Source organism: Meles meles, chromosome 14, assembly GCF_922984935.1.
Source record: "Meles meles chromosome 14, mMelMel3.1 paternal haplotype, whole genome shotgun sequence".
In the NCBI taxonomy this organism is placed as follows: Eukaryota; Metazoa; Chordata; class Mammalia; order Carnivora; family Mustelidae; genus Meles; species Meles meles.
The window spans coordinates 28,787,744-28,810,201 of NC_060079.1; the positions used below are offsets into that span (position 1 = coordinate 28,787,744).

The 22,458-nt window shown below is 41.4% G+C and overlaps 1 protein-coding gene across 2 annotated transcripts in view; it reads right to left on the reverse strand.

The window, feature by feature from the left end:
- Nucleotides 1–11,397: 11,397 nt before the first annotated feature.
- The window catches only part of GPALPP1 (GPALPP motifs containing 1), a 39,444-nt gene continuing 28,383 nt past the window's right edge, over nucleotides 11,398–22,458 (reverse strand). Inside the window, exons 8-9 of one of the 2 annotated variants that reach the window (XM_045978076.1) lie at nucleotides 15,633–15,851; nucleotides 11,398–13,008 (exon numbers count right to left, since the gene is read on the reverse strand). In XM_045978076.1, the coding sequence (XP_045834032.1) occupies nucleotides 15,633–15,851 (219 nt within the window). In that variant the 3' untranslated portion in view covers nucleotides 11,398–13,008. Of the gene's footprint in view, nucleotides 13,009–13,332; nucleotides 14,903–15,632; nucleotides 15,852–22,458 lie in introns of those variants that run through there. The other variant, XM_045978075.1, reaches the window with a different exon arrangement.

Here is a 22,458-nt window from a genome sequence, read left to right on the forward strand (position 1 = left end):
GGAGGGAGAGAGAGAGAAGAAGAAGGAGTCAGAGGAGGAGGGGGGAGGAGAAGGGTGTTGGGAGGAAGAAAGGAAGGTGGAAGGAAGGAAGGGAGGGTAGGATGGAGGGGAAGCATGAGGTCCTTTATTTTATAATTTGGAGGGGTGCCGGGAGAATAGTTGCAGTAGAGTGCTGAGTCAGGAAGCCTAAAGGTGGAGATAGAAAACTTTCTAGAAGTTTGTTTGGCTGAGGAAAGGAAAGAGAATGTGACAAGCAGAGAGAGAGTCACATTTAAAAAAAAATTTAATAAGATAGGAGAGAGTTGGAAGTACTGGCATGCTGGGAAGAAAGTGCCAAATGAGAAGAAGGACTGATGATCAGGAAAAAGGGAATAATTGGGGGAGCAAGGAACCTGATATCGGGGTGGGTGGGGGGTGGTTGGAGGAAAGTTGATCCTTTCCTCAAAAACCTTGAGGAAGGCTGTTGGGACAGGTGCTGAGCAAGACGTTAGTTCGTGTGGCGAGTGCAGGGGTTGAACGGGAGACATTTGAGGGTGTCTGTGCCTGTGGACTCTCTTTACAGCGAGTCGGGACAGGACACAGTCATTTGAGAGAGGCCGAAGACCTGATGACGGTGGGCAGGGCCAGTTTAGGAGGTGTGGCTGAGGTTCACGTTCTCTTCCTGTCATTCCCTACCTCATGACCCTGAGAAATTTATCCAAACTCTGTGTGCCTCAGTTTTCTCACCTGTATAATGGAGAGGATAAGAATCTGCAATGGACTGTTTTAAGAATGAAATGAGTTAGAATACATGGAGGGCTTAGAACAGTGCCTGGAGTACCACAGGCACTGTGTCACAACTGTCCTTACTGGCGTCGTCTCCACTGTCACTATCTGCTGAGCCAGATGGTCTCCGGTGCCTGATGGGAGTTGTAAAGATTTGGACCAGCTGTTGAGTAAAATAGAAGGGACTGAAGAACTCGAAGGTTTGAAGTTTGCTGAGCGATATGCAGGGGGTGCAGGTAAGACCAGGAGACAACACGGTAGCAGTGCTGATCTATCTGCCCCGTGTGAAGTTATCCTCAAATAATGGTAGGCTTTGTTTCCCTTTTCTAGAGGAGGAAACTTGAGGGGTCGAGAATTCCAGTGACTTGCCTCGGGGCACGGGCTGGTGGGCAGCAGGAGCCAGTGTTGTGACTCCAGCGCTCAATCCTGTAACCACAATCGGGGTACAAAACACACCACAGAACAGCTCACAAACCAAGCTGTCACCAGGCTTTGGAAGCGGAAATTCTGGGGCAATGATGGGGTTGTAGCAGAAGCTGGGAAAGAATAAAACACGTGGGATAAAGAGAAGGATCTGGCTTTGTGAAGCACTTGTAGGACATTGGCTAGGGGCAGTTTCCTTCAAAATAACAAAAGGCTAGGTCACATCTCACTTACTGGAAGCACAAAGCCAAATTCTGATGGATTCTGGTAAAGAAGCCTTTCGATAAAGAGACCTCTTATTCAAGGACTTGGCTCAGCATTAAAGATAATGGAACAGATAATGTGTATTATCTGGAAAACATACATGGTGGGATCCAGCAGAGTGCTCAGCACACCACAGTGATTAGCACGTGTTTACGGAAGGACTGTCTGATTAAGTGATGGCTCTGTAGGTGTGGTAAGGGGGTGGGGAAGAAATTTGGGGATCCTTTAGAAATTAGTCAAACAGAGGAAGGCCTATTAAAAGGTTTTTTCATTAACATTTTACAGTGCTGGCAGTACCTCAAAATTGCTTGAAATGTCTGTAAATTTTCACCTAAACAATTGAAATCACTCGACCATATTAACTATCCTAACAGCCACGCCCCACCAGCTTCTAGGCGGTTACAGCCCAGCTGGTTTAAATGGGTCTCCATGGTTACAGGCATGCTCTGGTTGCTATGGTTACATCTCCCAGTCCCTCGCAGGAGTTAGATACATGTATTTGAAATTTCAAAGGACTTTTTTTTTTCCTCTCTCCCCAGCCTACCCAGAAATCCAGGGTCTGAAGGTCTGAGATGAAAGTTTCCGTGACCTCTTGGGAAGGAAAGGGGGAGATGGTAATAATATTCATGACAGTTGTCATCGATTGTTGAACCAGGAAGGAAGGATTCCTAGGGGACCTATTGTGGCAGTAGGAAGATATCCCCCTATCATGAGCTTCAGTATTTTGCTTCACTAGCAGAGGAGGAAAACTGGGGTCGGGGAGCAATGTATTGTCTGGATCTGGTTCCTGGGGGGCAGGGGGGATGCTGGTCACAGGTGCAGAGGGAATTCTTTCATGCTGAAGTCCCTTTAGAGGCACCATCCATCTCTTGGCCATAGCGGTGCTGTAGCCTCTTTGCCTTAATCCCCACCCCCCCCACCCCCCCCCAGTCCTCGGTTCGAATCCTGTCTCCTGGCCTATTTTGGCCCCACCAGGCATCTGTGACAAGGCACCTGCCCAGGTCAAGACACTTCATTCGAACTGGCTTTTCTTGGCAGAGGGAGCCCGGGTGGAACTCTAGTGCCCCCTTGTGGCCTTTCTGACACTTCCAGCTCGACCTCCCCATCCAGGGGGAAAGAAACCCCAAACTAAGGTTTTATTGCTAGTATTTAGGAAGCAAAGTGGTCTTTCTCCATGCATTAATAGATCCGTCCTCCTCTCCTTCCTTCCCACAAACGTCACTGGGTAGCCATTACATTTCGGCGAGGCCCCAGAAACAGTACTCTTAAGAACAGGGTATTTATTGCCTTCACAGGGCTCACAATTCGGGTGTGGGGAAGGGACGAAGCAAGTGTAACAGGTTCTAACAGTCATAGGAGCAAATGGGACAATGACAGTAGGGAGGGACCCAGGTGCCCGGGAAACCGTGTATGCTACAAAAGTAGAAGGCTTTTTGGAGCTGGATGTTCAAAGAACCGGTCCTTCAAAGTTGAAAGATGAAATAAAGACCCTGATCTCATCAAGCAGGGGATTCCGTCATCAAAACACCGCGGGGTCCACTAGGCAGTAATACCTGGGTTTTTCTGGGTCCCTATGGTTGTCCCTCGGTAGTCAGAAGCAGGGACGGAGACCGCGCTGGTGGCAACCCCTGGGAAGGTGTCTGGAGCTGACTGAATCCAGCACAGCCCCGCTGGCTGACACTCACGGGCACCCGAAGCAGGGGTGGTGGGACCTCGTGGAAGGACCAGGGTGTTCCCCGGGCAGAAGGTGGGGTGCATGCGTGAGCCGAGGGGCACGCAGAGGCTGGGAGGGGGCGCCACCCCCAGGTGCAGCGGGCAAGGTTTTGTGAGCGAGTCAGAAGAGATGGCCCTGCAATCTGAAGGCTACGGAGCCATTGGAAGACACTGAGCAGGGGGCAACGTAATCAGACGCGTGCGGTACAAAGATTGTTACGATGGCGTTGCGTTGGGGACTTATGTTCAGGAATGACTCCCGCGCTCTGGTTTGGGTGCCGTCGTGGACAGTGGTGCCTGTTCACAAAGAGGGGGAATCCAGGAGAGGCCAGAGCATGGCAGCCACGCCTCCCGGCTTCTTGTGTGTTCTCCCAGGCATGGTCTTGGCTTCTACAGGCATATTTCAATTTAAAGCAAATAATGGATTCTATTTGGTACGGGTTTGAAGGGCCTATGCAGCATCAGGTGGAGATGTCCACAGGGCAGAGGATTTTTTTAAAAAGATTGATTGATTGGTTTTAGAGAGAGAGCAGGTGCATGCACGCCCATGTACAGGGGGAGGGACAGAAGGAGAGGGACAGATGCAGACACCCCGCTGAGCGTGGGGCTCCACGGAGTTGGGGTGGGCTCAACCCAGGGCTCAATCTCTCGACTGAAATCATGACCTGAGCCAAAATCAAGACTTGGAAGCTTACCTGACTGAACCACCCAGGCACCCCTTCACTTAGTCTAACTTGAAGATGATTCCCTATCAGGATGTACACAACTGACTCATTCTTTTAATCAAGAGGTGTTGCAGTTTCTTTAAAGCCAGTCCCCTGTGATGGCATTTACGTCTTACTATTGCAAACAATGGGCAATTTGAAATGACGCATCCTTTTACACTTCTGCGAGTATGCATGTAGGCTAAATTCCTACCAGTGGAATTACTGTTCTGTTGTATGTGATTTTTATGAATATTCACAAATTGCCAAAAAGGCCACAACAGTTTATAGTCCTTCCAGCAATGTGAAGAACACATTTCCTACCACCCTTGCCAACAAAGTGTTTTAACATGTTTTACTTTTCCTGACCTATTAACTGAAAAGTGATTTCTTTTTTTTTTTTGAAAAGTGATTTCTTATTGTAGTTTTGTCTTTTTTAATGAGCAAGATTGAGTTTCTCTTCATATATTTATCTTATACTATTTTGCTTCTATGAATTGGGCTCATACTCTTTGCCCATTTATCTGTTGACTTGTTGATTTTTTTGTTGGTGAATTTTTTTTTTTTTAAAGTAGGTTCCACACCCAGCATAGAGCCCAACGCAAGGCTTGAACTTACAAACCTGAGATCAAGAACTGAGTTAAGGTCAAGAGTCAGACGCTTAACCAGCTGAGCCACCCAGATGTCCCTTGTTGTTGAATTTCTTATCGACTTTTATCAGTTATTCAAATGCTAAGGAAATTACACTTTTGTCTGTGACGAGTTGCAAATATTCATTTGTCTTTAGAAGCTTTTAATTTTTCTTTAATGTCATCCAGTTCATTAACATTTTATTTTAGGACTTCTAGAAGTTACGTTATCCTATGGCAGTCCTTGCCCATTCTAAGATTATGAAATTGAGTTCTCTCACATTTTCTTCCAGTACTTTTATGGTTTCATTTTTTTTTTTTAAGATTTCATTCATTTATTTGACAGAGAGATCGATCACAAGCAGGCAGAGAAAGAGGAGGAAGCAGACTCCCTGCTGAGCAGAAAGCCCGATGTGGGGCTCGATCCCAGGACCCTAGGACCATGACCTGAACCGAAGGCAGAGGCTTTAACCCACTGAGCCACCCGGGTGCCCCTATGGTTTCATTTTTTTTTTACATTTATTTATTTTTTAAAATTTTATTTATTTGTCAGAAAGAGAGAGAGAGTGTGTGTGCAGAAGCGGGGGTGGGGCAGCAAACAGAGGGAAAAAAAGTCTCCCTGTTGAGCAAGGAGCCCAATGTGGGGCTTGATCCCAGGACCCTGAGATCATGACCTGAGCCGAAGGCAGACGCTTAACCGAATGAGCTACCTAGGGGGTCCCTCCCCATTATGTCTTTTCTTGAGGTATAGAAATTAGAACAAGAAAGAGTTTTCTGGGAAGACACACCATAGTTTTGTCCAAATGTAGCACCACTTTTTATTCCTCATATTCCTTTTCTCTCTGATGTAATAACCTATTAGCTTTAAAGAGATGCATATAATTATTATCATTATTTTGGCTACAGCTACACACTGTGTTGGTCTAAATGAATTCTGAACGCTTTTCTGCATTATAACTTAAGAATTCAAAGCTCATACTCTAATAATTTATATTATTAATGCCTAAATAAATGTGATTACTGCCCACATTGAAGTGCAATTCCTGGGGAGGAAGTACAAACAAAGCTCATTTAAAAAGTTACCTATGTAAGAAAAAAACTCCCACCTTATTATTATTATTATTCTTTTAGATTTTATTTATTTATTTGAGAGAGAGAGAGCATGACCAGGGTGAGGGGTAGAGGGAGCAGCAGGCTCCCCACTGAGCAGGGAGCCCAACGTGGGACTCAACTCCAGGATCCCGGGATCATGCCCAGGAGTCCCCAAACCCCCATCTTATTATCTTTAGAAACATAACATTCACAAATATGTAATTGCAATGCATAGGAGGCCAGCGGCACTATGGCAACATATCTGATTGCTAATCGAAACCAAATATTTATTAAAGAACTACTTCCACTTGACAACACTTAAAAAAATCCATTGCTCATTATTCCCTGTCAGGCTTTTTACTGACTGTTTTGTTTGTTTTCACGTTTTTACCTGCCTAGAATATATTCCCTTCTTTAGGTAAAAATCCCTCCACTTTCCTTCAGGGAAACATTCTGGCACAGAGACTAGAAACCAGCAGAGCACCTGGTGAATCCAGGGGCCCATCAGTGCCCTCAGTCAACACTATGGCCAGCTAAAAGTTGCTAACATGAGGCCGCCATCTTGGGCTTGAAAAAGCAAAGGTGAATTCAGTTCCCGTTTGGTCATTAGTTTCTGAGTTCTGCTGCAAAAACCTGCCACAACTTGGCAACTTAAAACAACAGAACTTATCTTTCATAGTTGTGGAGTCCACAAGTCCGAAATCAAGGTGCTGACTGGGCCACACTTCCTCTGAAGTCTCCAGGGGAAAATCATTCCTTCCCTCTTCTAGCTTCTGGTGGCTTGTAAACTTCCTTGGCTTGTGGCAAATGGAACTTTCTCTAATAAGGATACCAGTCATTAGATGTAAGGCCCACCCTCAATCCAGGATGATTTCATCCTGAGTTTAATTACATCTTCAAAGACCCTTACTCCAAACAAGTCACATTGTGGTTCTCTGGGTGGACATGGCTTTTGAGGACCACGATGCGCCTACTGCCCTGGTACTTCTCCAGACCTAGACCTCCAGGTGCTCAGGAGAGAATTTGAGACTCTCCTATCTCCCTTCTTGCTGCCACCGAGTTTTATGGTGTGGGGGTTTGTGGTCCCCATTTCAGCTCTCCCCTCTCAAGAGCTGCCTCAGACATTGAATACCTTCTATCCAAGATACATGATTAATTGGCAAGGTCAGGCAAGCTTCTTTGCTATTGATTGGGTTGAAGGTGGCAATTTTCCACAATTTGTCATTTCCCTTTCCTTTTTCTTGTCTCATTTGTAAAAAGAAAGGCTAAATAAATCATTCTGAATTGTCCTGTGATTCATACATTGCAGCAGATTGTATTGTGATTTGTACGTTGCAGCAGAATGTGGTGGATACACTGTGATGACTTTATTTCTCATCTACGTTGTGCTCATCATGCTTCTTGATGTCAGAAGGTCCGATGGAAGCCAAGAAGCAGGAGACAAGGACTATCTTACTGGGTGGAACCTTACCTGGCTTAGGTATCTGTAAAGCATTTCAGTTATGCATGCTCCCTCCCCACACACAGACTCATCACCCCGAGACCTGGACCAGAAGATACCTAACGGGAGAGCCACATGCCCAGGTAGTAATACTGATAACCTGGGGAGAACTGACAGGCAGTTGGGTGGTATCCTATTTTGGAAAACAGAATACTGGTATTATTATTATTATTATTTCAAGGTTTTATTTGACAGAGAGAGACAGTGAGAGAGGGAACACAAGCAGGGGGAGTGGGAGGAGGAGAAGCAGGCTTCCTCCTAAGCAGGGAGCCCAATGCGGGACTCGATCCCAGGACCCCGGGCCCATGACCCAAGCTGAAGGCAAACACTCAACTGACTGAGCCACCCAGGCACCCCAGAATACTGGTATCCTCATTGGAATATGGGTAGGAAAGAAAACTGAGATGGGGGCTAGCCCAAGCTTCAGCTGTTTTTTTGCGTTTGTAGCATGTGTTACTTTGTTTCCAGATATAGCACTGTAATTTGCTTTGAGGGAACTACCTCCCAACATTGAAATCTGTGTGGTTGGGTAGGATTTAGCTCCACAGGAAGGGGATGTGAGCCAGCCTGGGTAACCAGGTGCTGTCTCTCCTGACCATGATTGATTCAGGGATGAACAAATGACCAAAGCTTGTCCTTGGAGCCAATTAGCATTAGTCCTTGGGCTTTGACTGGATTTAATGGGGAGAAGCTTTCTTTTCATTGGGTTGCAAAGCTGGTAGGCTGTTGATTTAAAGACGCTGCTATCCACGGTTGTCCCCAACTAGGAAGCCCATGCAACCATCAATTCCACACAAAGGAAAGCAGGCTGAGGGACAGGGACAGAATCCTGCTGGCATAATTTGGGCCTTCAGATCCAGTTGTACCTAAAACCAGGGCCACATTCTAGACTTTTCATTACATTAAATTACAAAAGATAAATTATCTTTTTTTTTCTTTAATTGCTGAAGCCAGTTTGAGTTAGATTTCTTTCACTTGCTGCCAAGAGTCCTGATAAATATAGGACTACTCTGAGATTATAAGGAAGGAATGGGTATGTTTACTAAAGTCCGTGCGGGTTTATCATCCAGGGGTCTACAACGATAACCATCATTGATTTTTGGATTTTGTGCTAATTGTTTACATCTGTCATTTCCATAATCCTCAAAGCAGCCTGTGAGGTATTACCGGTCTCATTTTAAGAGAAATTTGGCTGAAATAGGTTAGGGAAATTTCTCAAGTCTACACAGCTAGTGGCAGAACTTGGATTCCATCCCAGGCTGCCATTTCCAACTTTTTGCTCTTAATTAGTTTAGTGTAGCTAACTCCCCTGTGTTAGTGAGGGCTCTGTGCCTGGTGGTAGAAGGAGCACATCTGTTTTCATCCCAGGGCATTGACTGTATGAAAAGAAAACTTTAGGACTCGATACCTTATCATATGGACTGTTTGGCCAACATCACTCCATCCTAAGGAAACCAAATGGAAGTTGGACAGTAGAAGGGTGGTTATCAGAGACTTGAAATGAGTTTTGCAGTTCTTTTTAATATTCTAGTGTAGGTCCTTGAAATTTTCAGCCTTAACACAATCATGCCCCTTTGTTTCTTTTTGCCATTTTTTAAATCTACTGTCATCTTTCTTTTGTTAGCAAATGCAGAAAATGGTATCTAGAAGTAAACCCACTTGCTTTCAAAGTTCTTTAGTTAAGATAATTAGCTGTCAAGGCATGGTTATCTATGACCTCAAAGCACTTCGGTAACACTGATGAATTTTGCTAAGGAAAAGTCATAAGGCAGAGACTACCTCTGGAGTTTGTCATTAGCATCCATTGGGCGGCCCCTGGCCCTTTCAGTGTTCTTCACTTCCAGGGTATTCCGTGATTTCATGGGACCCAACAGCCAGGTACTAGAATCTTATAACCTAACTATTCTTAAAGACTCCTGCATTTTATTTTATTTTATTTTATTTTATTTTATTTGCCAGAAAGAGAACAAGCAGGGGGAGCAGCAGGCTTGCTCCCACTAAGCAAGGAGCCAGATGTGGAACTCAATCCCAGGACCCCAGGATTATGACCTGAGCTGAAGGTAGACGCTTAACAAACTGAGCCACCCAGGCGTTCCAAGATTCTTCCATTTTTTTTTTTTTTTTTTTTTTAAAGATTTTATTTATTTATTTGACACAGAGAGAGATCACAAGTAGGCAGAGAGGCAGGCAGAGAGAGAGGAGGAAGCAGGCTCCCTGCGGAGCAGAGAGCCCGATGCGGGGCTCGATCCCAGGACCCTGAGATCATGACCTGAGCCGAAGGCAGCGGCTTAATCCACTGAGCCACCCAGGCGCCCGATTCTTCCATTTTAAAAGTAGCTTAAGAGAAGGCAGTCTAATGAAACTAAATTATCACTGACAGTAGAATTTTGAGCCCTGAGGTAGCAGGCTGGGAAAAACGTTTGAAGAATAAAGCCTTTTCGGCATAGATTTAGTCAATAGAAATGACAATCACTCTTTATAATGCAAGTTACTGCTGGTACTTGTGATTGTAGTTATGCAACATAAAATAATTATGTAGATAAGTGGTGCAGTGATTCTCAAACCTGAGTTTACAAAGAATGACCTGGGAAATTGTTAAAAACAGATTCCTTGGCTCTAACCTCAAACATTTCCATTCAAGAGGGGTTGCTCCGGGAACCTGCATTTATCAATCTCCTCAGGAACCTTCATTTATTAATCTCCTCAGGTGATTCTGATGGTGGTCCAAGGATCACAAATTAAGAAAAAAATGAAAGAAAATATTCTTCCACGTCCTGGAATTCTAAAGATGAATTACTCAATTGGTATCTGTTGCATTCATCTGGTGCTATTTACCTCTTAAAAATAATGTATATAATCCTCGGGGCGCCTGGGTGGCTCAGTGGGTTAAAGCCTCTGCCTTCAGCTCAGGTCATGGTCCCAGGATCCTTGGATCGAGCCCTCAGCAGGGAGCCTGCTTCCCTTCCTCTCTGCCTGCCTCTCTGCCTAGTTGTGATCTCTATCTGTCAAATAAATAAATAAAATCTTAAAAAAAAATAATGTATATATCCTTAATAATTAGGCCCATGAGGAGGAAATGAACAAATAATTCATGACAAATTTTGAAAAAATAGAAAAACGACTCCAGCTCTACTTAAAATAATTACTTTTGGTGACACGTATGGGCAGAAGTTCAATGTGTTAATTTTCTGCTGAGGACATGAGTACATGCTGTCTTCAGAGCACTGGGCCTAAAGGGTGAATTCAGACATGGTTGGGAAATTCAGACATAGCCAGGAGGGTAGATCTTTAGTATTAGGACCCACCTGGCTAACTCCTCTGTGAAGTTTATGACTTGGCTAAAGCATACTCTTCTCTGGGAGGCTTCCTTTCACCTTCTAAAACTGGGTCAGATGCCCTTGTTTGGGGTTCCTAGCATCAGTAGCAGGGACCAACCTTGAGCCCCCATTATTTCTTATATACGCCCACACTAGTACAGTTCTTCAAACACTTCCCAACTAATGCTTCAACGCCTTTGCATGTGTGGTCAGTACTGCTCACACTGCTAGCATCTTTTTCATTTTTAGGTTTCAGCTTAAATGATGTCTTTTCAGAAAGACTTTCCTTACCATTTTACATAAAAGGTTTCTTGTCCTCAACTAACCCTATATAATAAAAAATCAGGATGTTATAAAAAGGGGGGATTAACCTCTGCACCCCAAATTTAAAAAGAACACATGCTTTCTTAAAGAATCTGGGAAGTAGAGAAAGGAAAAAAAAAAAAAAAAAAGGTGATCATCAAACACCCCTGAAAACACCCACCAACTGTTCTAAAGCCTTATGATACATAGAACAATGGAATCTTGGTTATAAGCCAGCTCTAGCTCCTCTTGGGTCATGATGCTCTTAAGAGCATTTCCAATTTGTCTTGCATGTCTAAAGAAACAGTTACTGTTTGTAGTTAGATTGGGATAATGAAAACGTGGCAAGTGAGGTTTCTTCCTAAAATGATCTGATTGGCCAGAATGTTTTTTTTTTTCAAGATTTTTTATTTATTTATTTGACAGACAGAAATCACAAGTAGGCAGAGAGGCAGGCAGAGAGAGAGGAGGAAGCAGGCTCCCCCCGAGCAGAGAGCCTGATGCGGGGCTCGATCCCAGGACCCTGGGATCATGACCTGAGCTGAAGGCAGAGGCTTTAACCCACTGAGCCACCCAGGCGCCCCGCCAGAATGTATTTTTATGGAATATTTTTTTTGCTAGTATTGCTGGCTTCAGACAAGTTAATTATATTAAAAGAGAACAAAAATAAAAGTCCACAACTTCTTAGATAGAGATGAAACTTTATTTATATGTAAAAAATTATACACCAGGAATTCTTTTCTAAAAAGTCTTTTCCTATAGAGTTCAAAATGAAAAGATTCGAAAGGGCAGTGTATAGCTCTTTATAGTATTTTACAAACTAGAGTCACAGTTGAACAATTTTTTAAGCTGCAAAAAAATATACCTCTCCTATAATAAGAAATGCATGACTTCTGTAACTGCAGACTTAAATCTCACGATGGCATCAAAAGCCAAAGCAGAATAAATGAATATCATGAAAGAGAAGAGCTGGCACCGATGTTACACAGGCACTATTTCTAACCACTTCCCCCCACGTTAATTCTTCCTCTGAGCTACGTAACTCAACAGAGAATTGCCTTTTCTGACAATGCTTATCATTAGCATGGAAGTACAAAAGAGACATGACAGAACTCTTGTAGACAGTTTAACAATTCATCTCCCATGATCATACATTTCTGAGTAATAATATTAACATTATCCACCCTATATAAGAAATAAAAAGTGCCATCATGTTTGGGGACCAAATAATTTATAGAAAAACTACTAATCTATTCTGGAGCATGTAAGTTTCAGTACCATGTCAATCTCAAACTCACTTTTTTTTTTTTTTTAAGATTTTATTTATTTACCTGACAGAGAGACAGTGAGAGAGGGAACACAAGCAGGGGGAGTAGGAGATGGAGAAGCAGGCCTCCACTGAGCCGGCAGCCTGATGCGGGACTTGATCCCAGGACCCTGGGACCATGACCCAAGCCGAAGGGAGACACTCAACCAACTGAGCCACACCCAGGCATCCCTCTCAACCTCACTTTTAAATAAGACATTAAGTCAGAGAACTATTAAAAGTTTAAGAGATAAATTAAATGTCAAATGGTTGCTATATCCAAAGATGATTAAAAACTTTTAGTAAGACCATGGCTTTTTTTTTTTTTTTTTAAGAGCAGGGCTTAATTTACAATATTCTGTCCAATATAAAAAGGCTTTGGGACGCCTGGGTGGCTCAGTTGGTTAAGCGGCTGCCTTCGGCTCAGGTCATGATCCTAGCATCCTGGGATCGAGTCCCACATCGGGCTCCTTGCTCGGCGGGGAGCCTGCTTCTCCCTCTACCTCTGCCTACTTGTGATCTTTCTCTCTCTGTCTCTCTCTCTGACAAATAAATAAATAAAATCTTAAAAAAAAAAGGGCTTTAATTTATCTGATAATGAATGGGTGAAGCCATCATCTCTCACCTTCTGTCCCCATTCCCAATTCTCTCACTTGCTAGTCACCATTTATTTATCAGTAATGTGGTTACTTGTGGTAGTAACTCAATCTGAGATGACGATTTACAGAGGTGGACAAAAACCATATAATTTCAGGTACAATGAATTTAGATGTCACCTTCAATGGAAAAGAAAGTTAAAGTATCTGCTTCACCCTTTGAACTGAGTGTTGCTCTTTTTTCTTCTTCATTTTGAAGTTTCAAAGGAGGTCGCAGTTCTAGAAAACTTAGCCAAGAAGTATAGGAAATTAAAAAGTTCTTATTAGAAGATGTCAACAATGCCAATTTTCTGCCAGGTGGATGGAGACTTGATTTAAGTAGGCTTTTCACCACTCTGGAAGAGGGGAGGGGCTGACATGAGCACCTTTCCATTCTGTGTAAATAGCAACTCTATTCTGTTATCAATGCTGTTATATTGGGCATAGTCCGTGTGTGGGGAGGGGCATAAAAACCTCCCATTTGGCCTTACATTTGATTAAAACTGTCCCGGGGTGGCAAGAAGCAATAAGGTGGTAACTCATGGAAAGCATTAGGCCAAAAGAAGAGTTTTTCTCCCTTTTGCTGAGGACAAAGATGCTTCAAGGTGAGGGGAAAACAGTAAATATGTGATACGGAAATATCCTATCTCCTTAAGATGAAGAAAACAAACAAAAATAAGTAACCAGAGGTGACATTTTTACTTTAAAAAATACCAAGTTTCCCAAAAATATGTTAGGAATTCATACAAGGATGAGGAACTAGAAAACATTTCTTCCTTTCATTGGCGAAAAATTATAACAAAATTAAATAAGAGCAATGGATGCTTTTACACAAAGTTTTGGGTTCAGAAAATATTACTCACTAAAATGAGATCTTAGGCAAATGGTAGTTCTGTTCAAGTTCTGAGACAAGAGGCTTTCTCAGTTTGCTTGGGAGAATAATTCATCGTTTTAGTAGCTACACTCCTTGAGTAGGCTACTGTTTAGGCTGATATCATAAAAGCAAAGAATAATTTGTGCCATAATCTGAAGAGGTCACTCAATTGTCATAAAATCTAAATGAACAAGGGATCAGAATGTTTTTCCATGGAAACCTCACACTTCCCACCTTGTCTCTCATTTTGTTTTTTCCCCATAGAAAACAAAAAACAAAACCCCTCATGCTTTATCAAGACTAGACCACAGAACTAGTGAACAATTAGAATGGCTCTGTAAGAAAACATAACTTAGAGAATTTGAATTTAGGATTTAACCATGTAGAATATTCTATTTAACATCCTGACAGACAGTACCTCAAGCATTACAAACTTACATACTCTCATTAGGGTGGTTATGATTAGCGTGTCCATTTATATTTTTGTATTCAGGGATTAGGAACTTGATTTTTTTAAGAGACTATACATGACTGATACAAAAGATCAGTCTCCAATAAATTAGCTAAAATCTGTTAAATATAAAAGGGTTAAATAAGATCATTGCAAAGCAAAGTTTAAAGACTTAATTAGAAAGCTTTGGCTGAGACCATGGAGAGCAAGTCTTAGACTTCACACCGCTAATGCTTAATGGCATATTTTGTCCCTTAGGTTGCCTCCCCCAGAAATACTTATTAATATTGGAAAAATCAATATAATTTTTACTTAGCACATGAGATAAAGCAGAGGCCCTTCTTCCTGACTTAAAAACCAGCCAACCAAAATAGAAAAACAAAAGCCCAAACAAATAAAAAGCCCTGATTGCCCAAACAAGCAAAATGTGAACAAAACAGATGAAACCTCTGAGCCCTCTATTCGTAAATGTGTATTCACGGTTTAGAGGGAAAACCCAAACAATTTCAAATTCATGGATTTACTGCAAGGACCTGGCACATTTACTCCAGGGGCAGATGAGTAATACTTGATGAGGAGGTCTAAGCTTTGGTGGGGATTTGGTGGATAGTCCTGACCAAGATCTTACAGGAGGATACTTGTGAGACACCACAAAAATTAGGGAACAGATGGGAGAGCCTCAAAATAATTATTTGAAGAAAAGCCCACACTTCCTCAGAAGCCAAGACACATAAAATTCTATTCCACATAAGAAATACTGACTAGGTTTCCAAGAACTTACAGGATATACACACAAGGTAAGTTTGTATGGTTCTTAAGAGTGAAGTCATCTCTAATCTCAAGAAACTCAAAACAAAGGGATAAAGGTGGACAGACAGATAAAAGCGTATTCTTCAACTTTTCTTCACTGCACAGGGAAATCCCCCTGAAGAATAAGAAAGTTCAGTAAGTTGGAAAATATTTTTAATTTTAACTGTATTTTCCTTTATTTTTTTAGATTTTATTTTTAAGTAATCTGTACACACCAACGTGGGGCTCGAACTCACAACCTCGCGAGTAAGAGTCGCATGCTCCATTGACTGAGCCAGCCAGGTGCCCTGTATTTTCTTTCAAAGCCACATTTTAATATTGATACAGGTTTCATACAATTAAAATCCTCAAGATTTTAAGAAGCAACCTCAGCTTTTACGTAATTCCTTAAGTCCAGTCAGACTGGGCTATGGATGAAGGATATAATGATTTTGAACTTAAGCTTAACTTATAGAGAAGCTTTCAAAGCAAAGCGTGTTTTCTAACTGTGATCTTGTTTAACACAGAGATTATAAATACATCTCCTTTCTTCATTCTTTAAAAAAGCATGCATATTTAACCAAGCTTCAAATCACTCATTCTTTTGCCATTTCTTATAAACTAAACTTTAACTTTAGTGTCTTTAATAGCAATGCCTGATTAATAGCAATGCCTGAAGACAAAGCTACTTATCCCACAGGGCTGAATATTCAAAAAATCATGATTGACTTATCAAAAAGATTTTCATGTTTACAGTCTACTTTATTATAAAAGGAAATAGATTTTCACACACAACTATTTCTCGATAACAGAGTATTTAGAAAAGTTCAAATTTATTAGTTTGAAAATAGACCTCCCATACTTACTTATAAAAACATACTGCCTTTGCCATGTGAAAATCTGGTGTTTAGTTCTCTGGATTTCTTTATGAGAGCTTTTTTCTGAGCTTCATCAAACCGATTAACCTTGAGATCTTTATCACGGTCAAATGGTATTCTTTCTTGGGGCTTATTTTTTTCTTCAGCAGCTTTATTCTTTAATTTTTTATGATGAATGTCCATAAGAGTTTCTGATCTTTTTGATTCCTGGGGGAAAGCAAGAGAGTAGAAATGAAAATCTTTGTCTAGATTGTGGACAGAACAGGATCATGAAGCAAAATGATTAAGCAGTAATGATGAAATTAAGGAGGGCTTTTTACAGACCCTGTCAGGTTTTGCCAAATCCAAGACAGGATCCATGAAGAAAATATGTAGCGGAGGCAAATTCAATTCAACCATAATGAAGATATCTACTCACTACCATTACATAATAGTAATAAAAAAAAGCAAGACAGAGGAAATACATTTTGAAATAACCATGTGTGATGTGTCATAATTAGAATCCAAGCCAAGAGCATGGGTGAGGAGGGAAGAGCAATTACGTTGTCACTGAGGAGCTTGGGTAAAGCGTCATGCATGCGCTGGTCTACTGCCTGAACAGGTGCACAGGAAGAAAAGGGTGTGGCCGGGCCAATGCAGAAACAAGGGCAAACCCAAAAAATAATGGCACAGGAGTGACAGAATTTAAGGCCCGTTCAGGATATACTGGCATATTCCATAAGCTAAGAGATTTTTGTTCCTTTCATTTTTCTGTTCTTTCTCTCTTACATCTCTCATTCTCTTTCTTCTTAGTTGGGACAGGTGTTCATGGTTTCAAATATACCTAGGTAGGATGAGGTCTGAGCAAACGCCTTTAGTTTCAGTGGGGGCAGATGTGGGCCTGCGGGCTACAGAGAGTGGGGTCTGTGTGGTACAAAGACACGGATAATTTTAAGGTTATCTACCCACAATGCTCAACTTCTTCATGTAACCTCACTTAAAACTGACTTTGCTCCATAATGCATCTTGCTAGCTTGATCTCTCCCCTCTTATTATAGCCCTTTGCCACTTCACAAAGGAGAGGCCTCTCAGAATCTTACTGTAAGAATACTGCCTAGGAGAGCATGTCTCCAAGGTTTCAAACAAAAAATGGGAAATACTTCCCTTAACTGAGGTACTGTAAACCCAGGAAGGCTTTGGTTCTTCTGTGTGTGTGTTTTAAAACTTTTATTGTTTTAGAGAGTAGGAGTTGGTGGGGGCAGAAGGAGAGGATCTTTTTCTTTATCTTTTTTTTTTTTTTTAAAGATTTTATTTATTTATTTGACAGACAGAGATCACAGGTAGGCAGAGAGGCAGCCAGAGAGAGAGGAAGGGAAGCAGGCTTCCTGCTGAGCAGAAAGCCTGATGCGGCTTTATCTCACAACCCAGAGATTATGACCTGAGTGGAAATCAAGTCAGATGCTTAACCAAACTGAGCCACCGAGGCGCCCTGTTCTGTGTCTTAAACATATTTCTCTTAAGTGTGTGGTGTCCCTCAGAAATTGGTGTTTTGGTTTTTGTTTGAATGTTCCGTGCTCAGACAGACTGGATAGAAGGGCAGTGGAAGAAAGGGCAATTTTTGCTTAGCAACGACATCTCTTCCAGGCCCTACCCTGTTAAAGAATTTGAGAGCAAAGAAGTAAAGACAGTGAAAGCAACATAACACTCGTAAGAAATGCTGAAAATGGCAGCACCCTATTTCATCCAAGAGATAAACTATCATGCCCACCTATCTACTTCAGAATTCCAAAGTGTCACTGGGATAATTATTAACACATTTATTTGAATGGAAAAATGAAGTAAGATTTTCTGACAGAAAATGAGTCTTAACTGGCTGATTTAACAACCAGAACCGACTTTGCCAATTAGGTCATGTGGCAGTTATTTCCCATCAACTGAATAAGCTCAATCTGGAGCTGTAGGTTTTAGCAGAATGTACAAAAGATGTTATGTTGGGACTCCTGGGTGGCTCAGTCAGTTTCGTGTCTGTCTTTGGCTCAGGTCACAGTCCCAGGGTCCTGGGATCAAGTCCCACACCAGGCTCTTTGCTTAGCAGTGAGCCTGTTTCTCCTCTGCCTGCTGCTCCCCCTGCTTGTACTCTCACTTTCTTTCTCCCCCATGCTCTTTCTCTGGCAAAAAAAAAAAAAAAAAAAAAAAAAGATATGTTAGTTAAGTATTTATTTGAACTACCACTACCATTTTCCTAATCCCTCTCACTCATTTCATAAATGTTCGTAAAATCTTTTAAGAAGATTTTATTTATTTATTTGACAAACAGAGATCACAAGGAGGAAGAGAGGCAGGCAGAGAGAGAGGGGAAAGCGGGCTCCCTGCTGAGCAGAGAGCCCAATGTGGGGCTCTATCCCAGGACCCTGAGATCACAACCCAAGCTGAAGGCTGAGGCTTTAACCCACTGAGCCACCCAGGCGCCCCTGTAAAATCTTTTAGAAACAAACTGATTTGCACGTCAAGTGCTTTCCACTTTTTTTTTTTTTAAGATTTGTTTATTTTAGAGTGTGCATGTGAGGTGGGGAGGGGCAGAAGGAGAGGGAGAGACACTTGTCAATATTATCATAAAAGATTTGCAATTGTAAGAGACTTCCATTATGAAAAAATTCTGTGGCAGAAGAGAAAATTATGAATTCAAGGAGAAAAAAGGATGAAATAAAACTGTCAGATGTTAAGAAAGTGCTTGTTTGGGTATATTTTTTAATGGCTAATAACTGATACTGAATTGCTATGGCACTTGGATTCCATTTGAAACACTGAACAGAGTAATACCCTATACTATACATTTTTTGTAATTACTGAAACTTACAATAAAAATTTTTAGATGTCAAGATAAAGGTTTCTTTTAGGGGATACCAAGCAAAAACACCTGAAGACTGCTGGTCTCCACTCCTGACCGAAAAGAAATACAGATTCCTGAGCCCCCACTGGTAGATTTCGTGAATCTAAATTGCCAACTGTGAGTCTCAGAAACCCGTGCTTTTAAAAATCAGAGGAGAGAGAAAGCGAGACAAAGGACATGAAGAACAGGGTTAACTGTAGGACGAGGAACTATAATGTATTATATTTATATATATATAAATGTACAAATGTAAGAAAGCCATACTAGAAAACCTTAAGCTTTCAGCATCATTTCTCCACATCTTCCCCTCCCTTTCTCATGAATGAGAAAATACCTCATTAGTGGGGTAGTAAAGCTGAAGGGAGACAGGCTATCAAGAGCTGGCAGGGGGAAGGCCTGAAGCTGTAAGAAGGTGCTGGAGAAAACAGAGAACAAGGTTTGAAAGAGATGCGTGGCGCAGAGAACAAGGTTTGAAAGAGATGCGTGGCGATGTGAGAAAGAATGAAGCTGTAGAGGCCCTATTTCACCTCGAGCCACTTGAAGAACAGGATAGATACCGATGATCAAAACTGCACAAAAGGATGGGGTGCCTGGCTGGCTCAGTTGGTTAAGTGTCCAACTCTTGATTTCAGCTCAGGTCAAAATCTCAGAGTCCTGAGATCAAGCTCCGCGTCAACTCGCTCTTCTCTCCCTTTGCTCCTCCATCCCTCTCTTAAAAAAAAAAACCAAAATGGGAAACTGCACAAAAGGTAACAAAATCAAACCAAAATGGAGGAACAAAGATGGCGGGCTTCAATCTACCAATGCCCTATATTAGTAAATTAAACACCAATAAAGGGAGGACTATGTTAAACCACTGGATTACTACAATCAATTCAAATGATTCAAGTGCTCAAATCTATTACGATAAATGAACTGTTTTGTCTGCAGCTTCAGGGATACCGTTTCAGCGTAATTTGCACATTGTGACCCCCAGGACCAAACCAATGCTGGAGCTATTAAAAAAATTATGAAAACAACCAGAAACAGTCAATTCACTAAAAATCACCCTGAGGACAATTCACGCACAGAGCAATTTGCTAAATGACCGATTTGCTGATTCACCAAATTTAATCATTTAACAAAATGTGTTTTATAACAATTTCTAAGTCAGTGCAATTTATTTTGAATGAGTTTTTTTAAGAAAATTTTATTTATTTTTTTTTAAATAAACATATAATGTATTTTTATCCCCAGGGGTACAGGTCTGTGAATCACCAGGTTTACACACTTCACAGCATGAATGAGATAATTTTTTAGCTGCCTTTGAAAATTCACACTAAGAGTCTAGTTTTTTTTTTTTTTTTATTTTTTATTTATTTGACAGAGAGAGATCACAAGTAGACAGAGAGGCAGGCAGAGAGAGAGGGAGGGAAGCAGGCTCACTGCCGAGCAGAGAGCCCGACGCGGGACTCGATCCCAAGACCCTGAGATCATGACCTGAGCCGAAGGCAGCGGCTTAACCCACTGAGCCACCCAGGCGCCCCGAGTTTTTTGTTTTTTTTTTTTTGTCTTCATGGTAATACTTTTTTTTTTTTTTAAAGATTTTATTTATTTATTTGACAGAGAGAGAGATCACAAGTAGGCAGAGAGGCAGGCAGAGAGAGAGGAGGGAGCAGTCTCCCTGCAGAGCAGAGAGCCCGATGCGGGGCTTGATCCCAGGACCCTGAGATCATGACCCTAGCCGAAGGCAGCGGCTTAATCCACTGAGCCACCCAGGCGCCCCATTCATGGTAATACTTTAAAAGAGTGTTCGATTTATCCAAACCAAGAGTTAGAGGGTGGTCTTAAGACTATTACTATTTTGAAAAGTAAATCTTGTGAATAAAATTTCAGCATAAGATTATAACTATAATCTTTTTGGTATATTTTAAAAAATTTATTTTATTTTATTTTATTTTAGAGAGAGAGAGAATGTGAGGGGAGTTGGAGGGAAGGGCAAAGAGAGAATCTTAAGCAGGCTCTATGCCCAGCACAGAACCCAGCTTGGGGCTCGATCAAAATCTGGAACATTTCTATCACCGAGAACACTTTGCCTATTCCTAGTCAACGCCGACACCCCCACTCCTACAACCAGTATTCTGCTTTTTTTCAATCACAGACTCATTCTGCTTAATGTAGAGCATCACTTAAATGGAATGGTGCAGTATGTACTTCCTTGTACATACTTCCTTGTACTCAGTGTAATGACTTCGAGACTCATCTAAGTTGTTCCATCTATCTGTAATTTGTTTCTCTTTATTGCTGAGTAGTATTTCACTGCATTCAGTTTTTCTTTCTCTTATTGATGAACATCTGAGCTGTCCATAGAATGTTGCTAATATGAACAAAGCTTCTATGAACATTCTTATAGAAATCTTTTTTCAATGTGCAAATCTTATTTTTAGTTTAAATTCAGTTAACATATAGTGTATTATTAGTTTCATAAGTAGAGTTTCTTTTTCTTTTTCAAGATTTTATTTATTTGTCAGAAAGCGAGAGAGAGATCACTAGCAGGGGGAGCAGCAGGCAGAAGGAGAAGCAGACTCCCCACTGAGCAGGGAGCTCGATGCGGGACTCAATCCCAGGACCCTGGGATCATGACCTGAGCTGAAGGCCGATGCTTAACCACTGAGCTAACCAGGAATCCACAGTTTCTTCTAGAAGTCTTTTTGAGGACATTAAAAATAAAGCATAGGGGCACCTGGGTGGCTCAATGGGTTAAGCCTTCTGCCTTTGGCTCAGGTCATGATCTCAGGGTCCTGGGATCCTGCTCAGCAGGGAGCCTGCTTCCTCCTCTCTCTCTGCCTGCCTCTCTGCCTGCTTGTGATCTCTCTGTCAAATGAATAAATAAAATCTTAAAAAAAAAAAAAAAAAGCATATTCAAGTCTTTGTGTGAATAGGTTTTCATTTGCCTTAAGTAGATAGATGCCCAAGGGTGAGACTACAGGGTCACGGGGTAGATGTATGTTTACTATTGGAAATGCCTATTTGGAAAAAGGCCCAGCTCATTGATTTTTAGCTAGTCTTTTCTAACAGAACCCACTAGAGCTATAATTTTGCCTCTAAGTACCACCTGATAGTGCACTGCCCACATTTTTGATATGTAGTATTTTTGTGTTATTCACGTCTACGTATTTTCTAACTTCCATTATCATGTTGTCCTTCATGCAAATTCTGAATTTTCTAATTTCAAGTTGTACAAGGCTTTTAAATTATTCCAAATTTTAACTTAAATTCCTTGTGGTCAGAGAACATGGTTTTAATGACAGTAATTCTTCCAGTAATTCTTCAGTTTTCATAAATGCTCCATTGTGCGTTGAGTTTTGGTCAGTTTCAAAAAACTGTTTCATGTATGCTTCACATGTATGCTTCACTGGTCTACACAGGTCCAATTAATCATGCTAACTATATTTTTAATGCTTGCGGAACGTTTCATTAACTAATATGTTGGGAACAGAGGTAATTTTCCTTAGACACCTGAACACTGGAGGGCCCAAAGGGTCTGGTGATTTACATTTAGCTGGACCACTCACCAGTTTTTGTTTTGTTTTTAAAGAAAGAGAATATAATGAAATAACAAAATGTTAACTGAACACTGTTTAGTTTATAAATTTAGATTGAACTGTATCTTTTTTTTTATTGAACTGTACCTTAAAAACCATTTTTCTTTCATATTTAAATCTTCATATCGAACATTCCAAATTGGCTTATAATTTAAAATATGAACTGAGGATCTCTAGGAGTTAGTAGGGCTCTTGCTTTCTTTTGTTGTTGTTGTTTAGTTTTTATGCCATAATCATAAACTTAACTCTGCAATCCGGCTGGACTTGGAAGGGGACCAAGGAAAATACGGAATCCCTTAACACTGCAGCAAGAGCACAAAGATTACCGGATACTTAGAGCAGATGGGGGTGGAGGATTGCT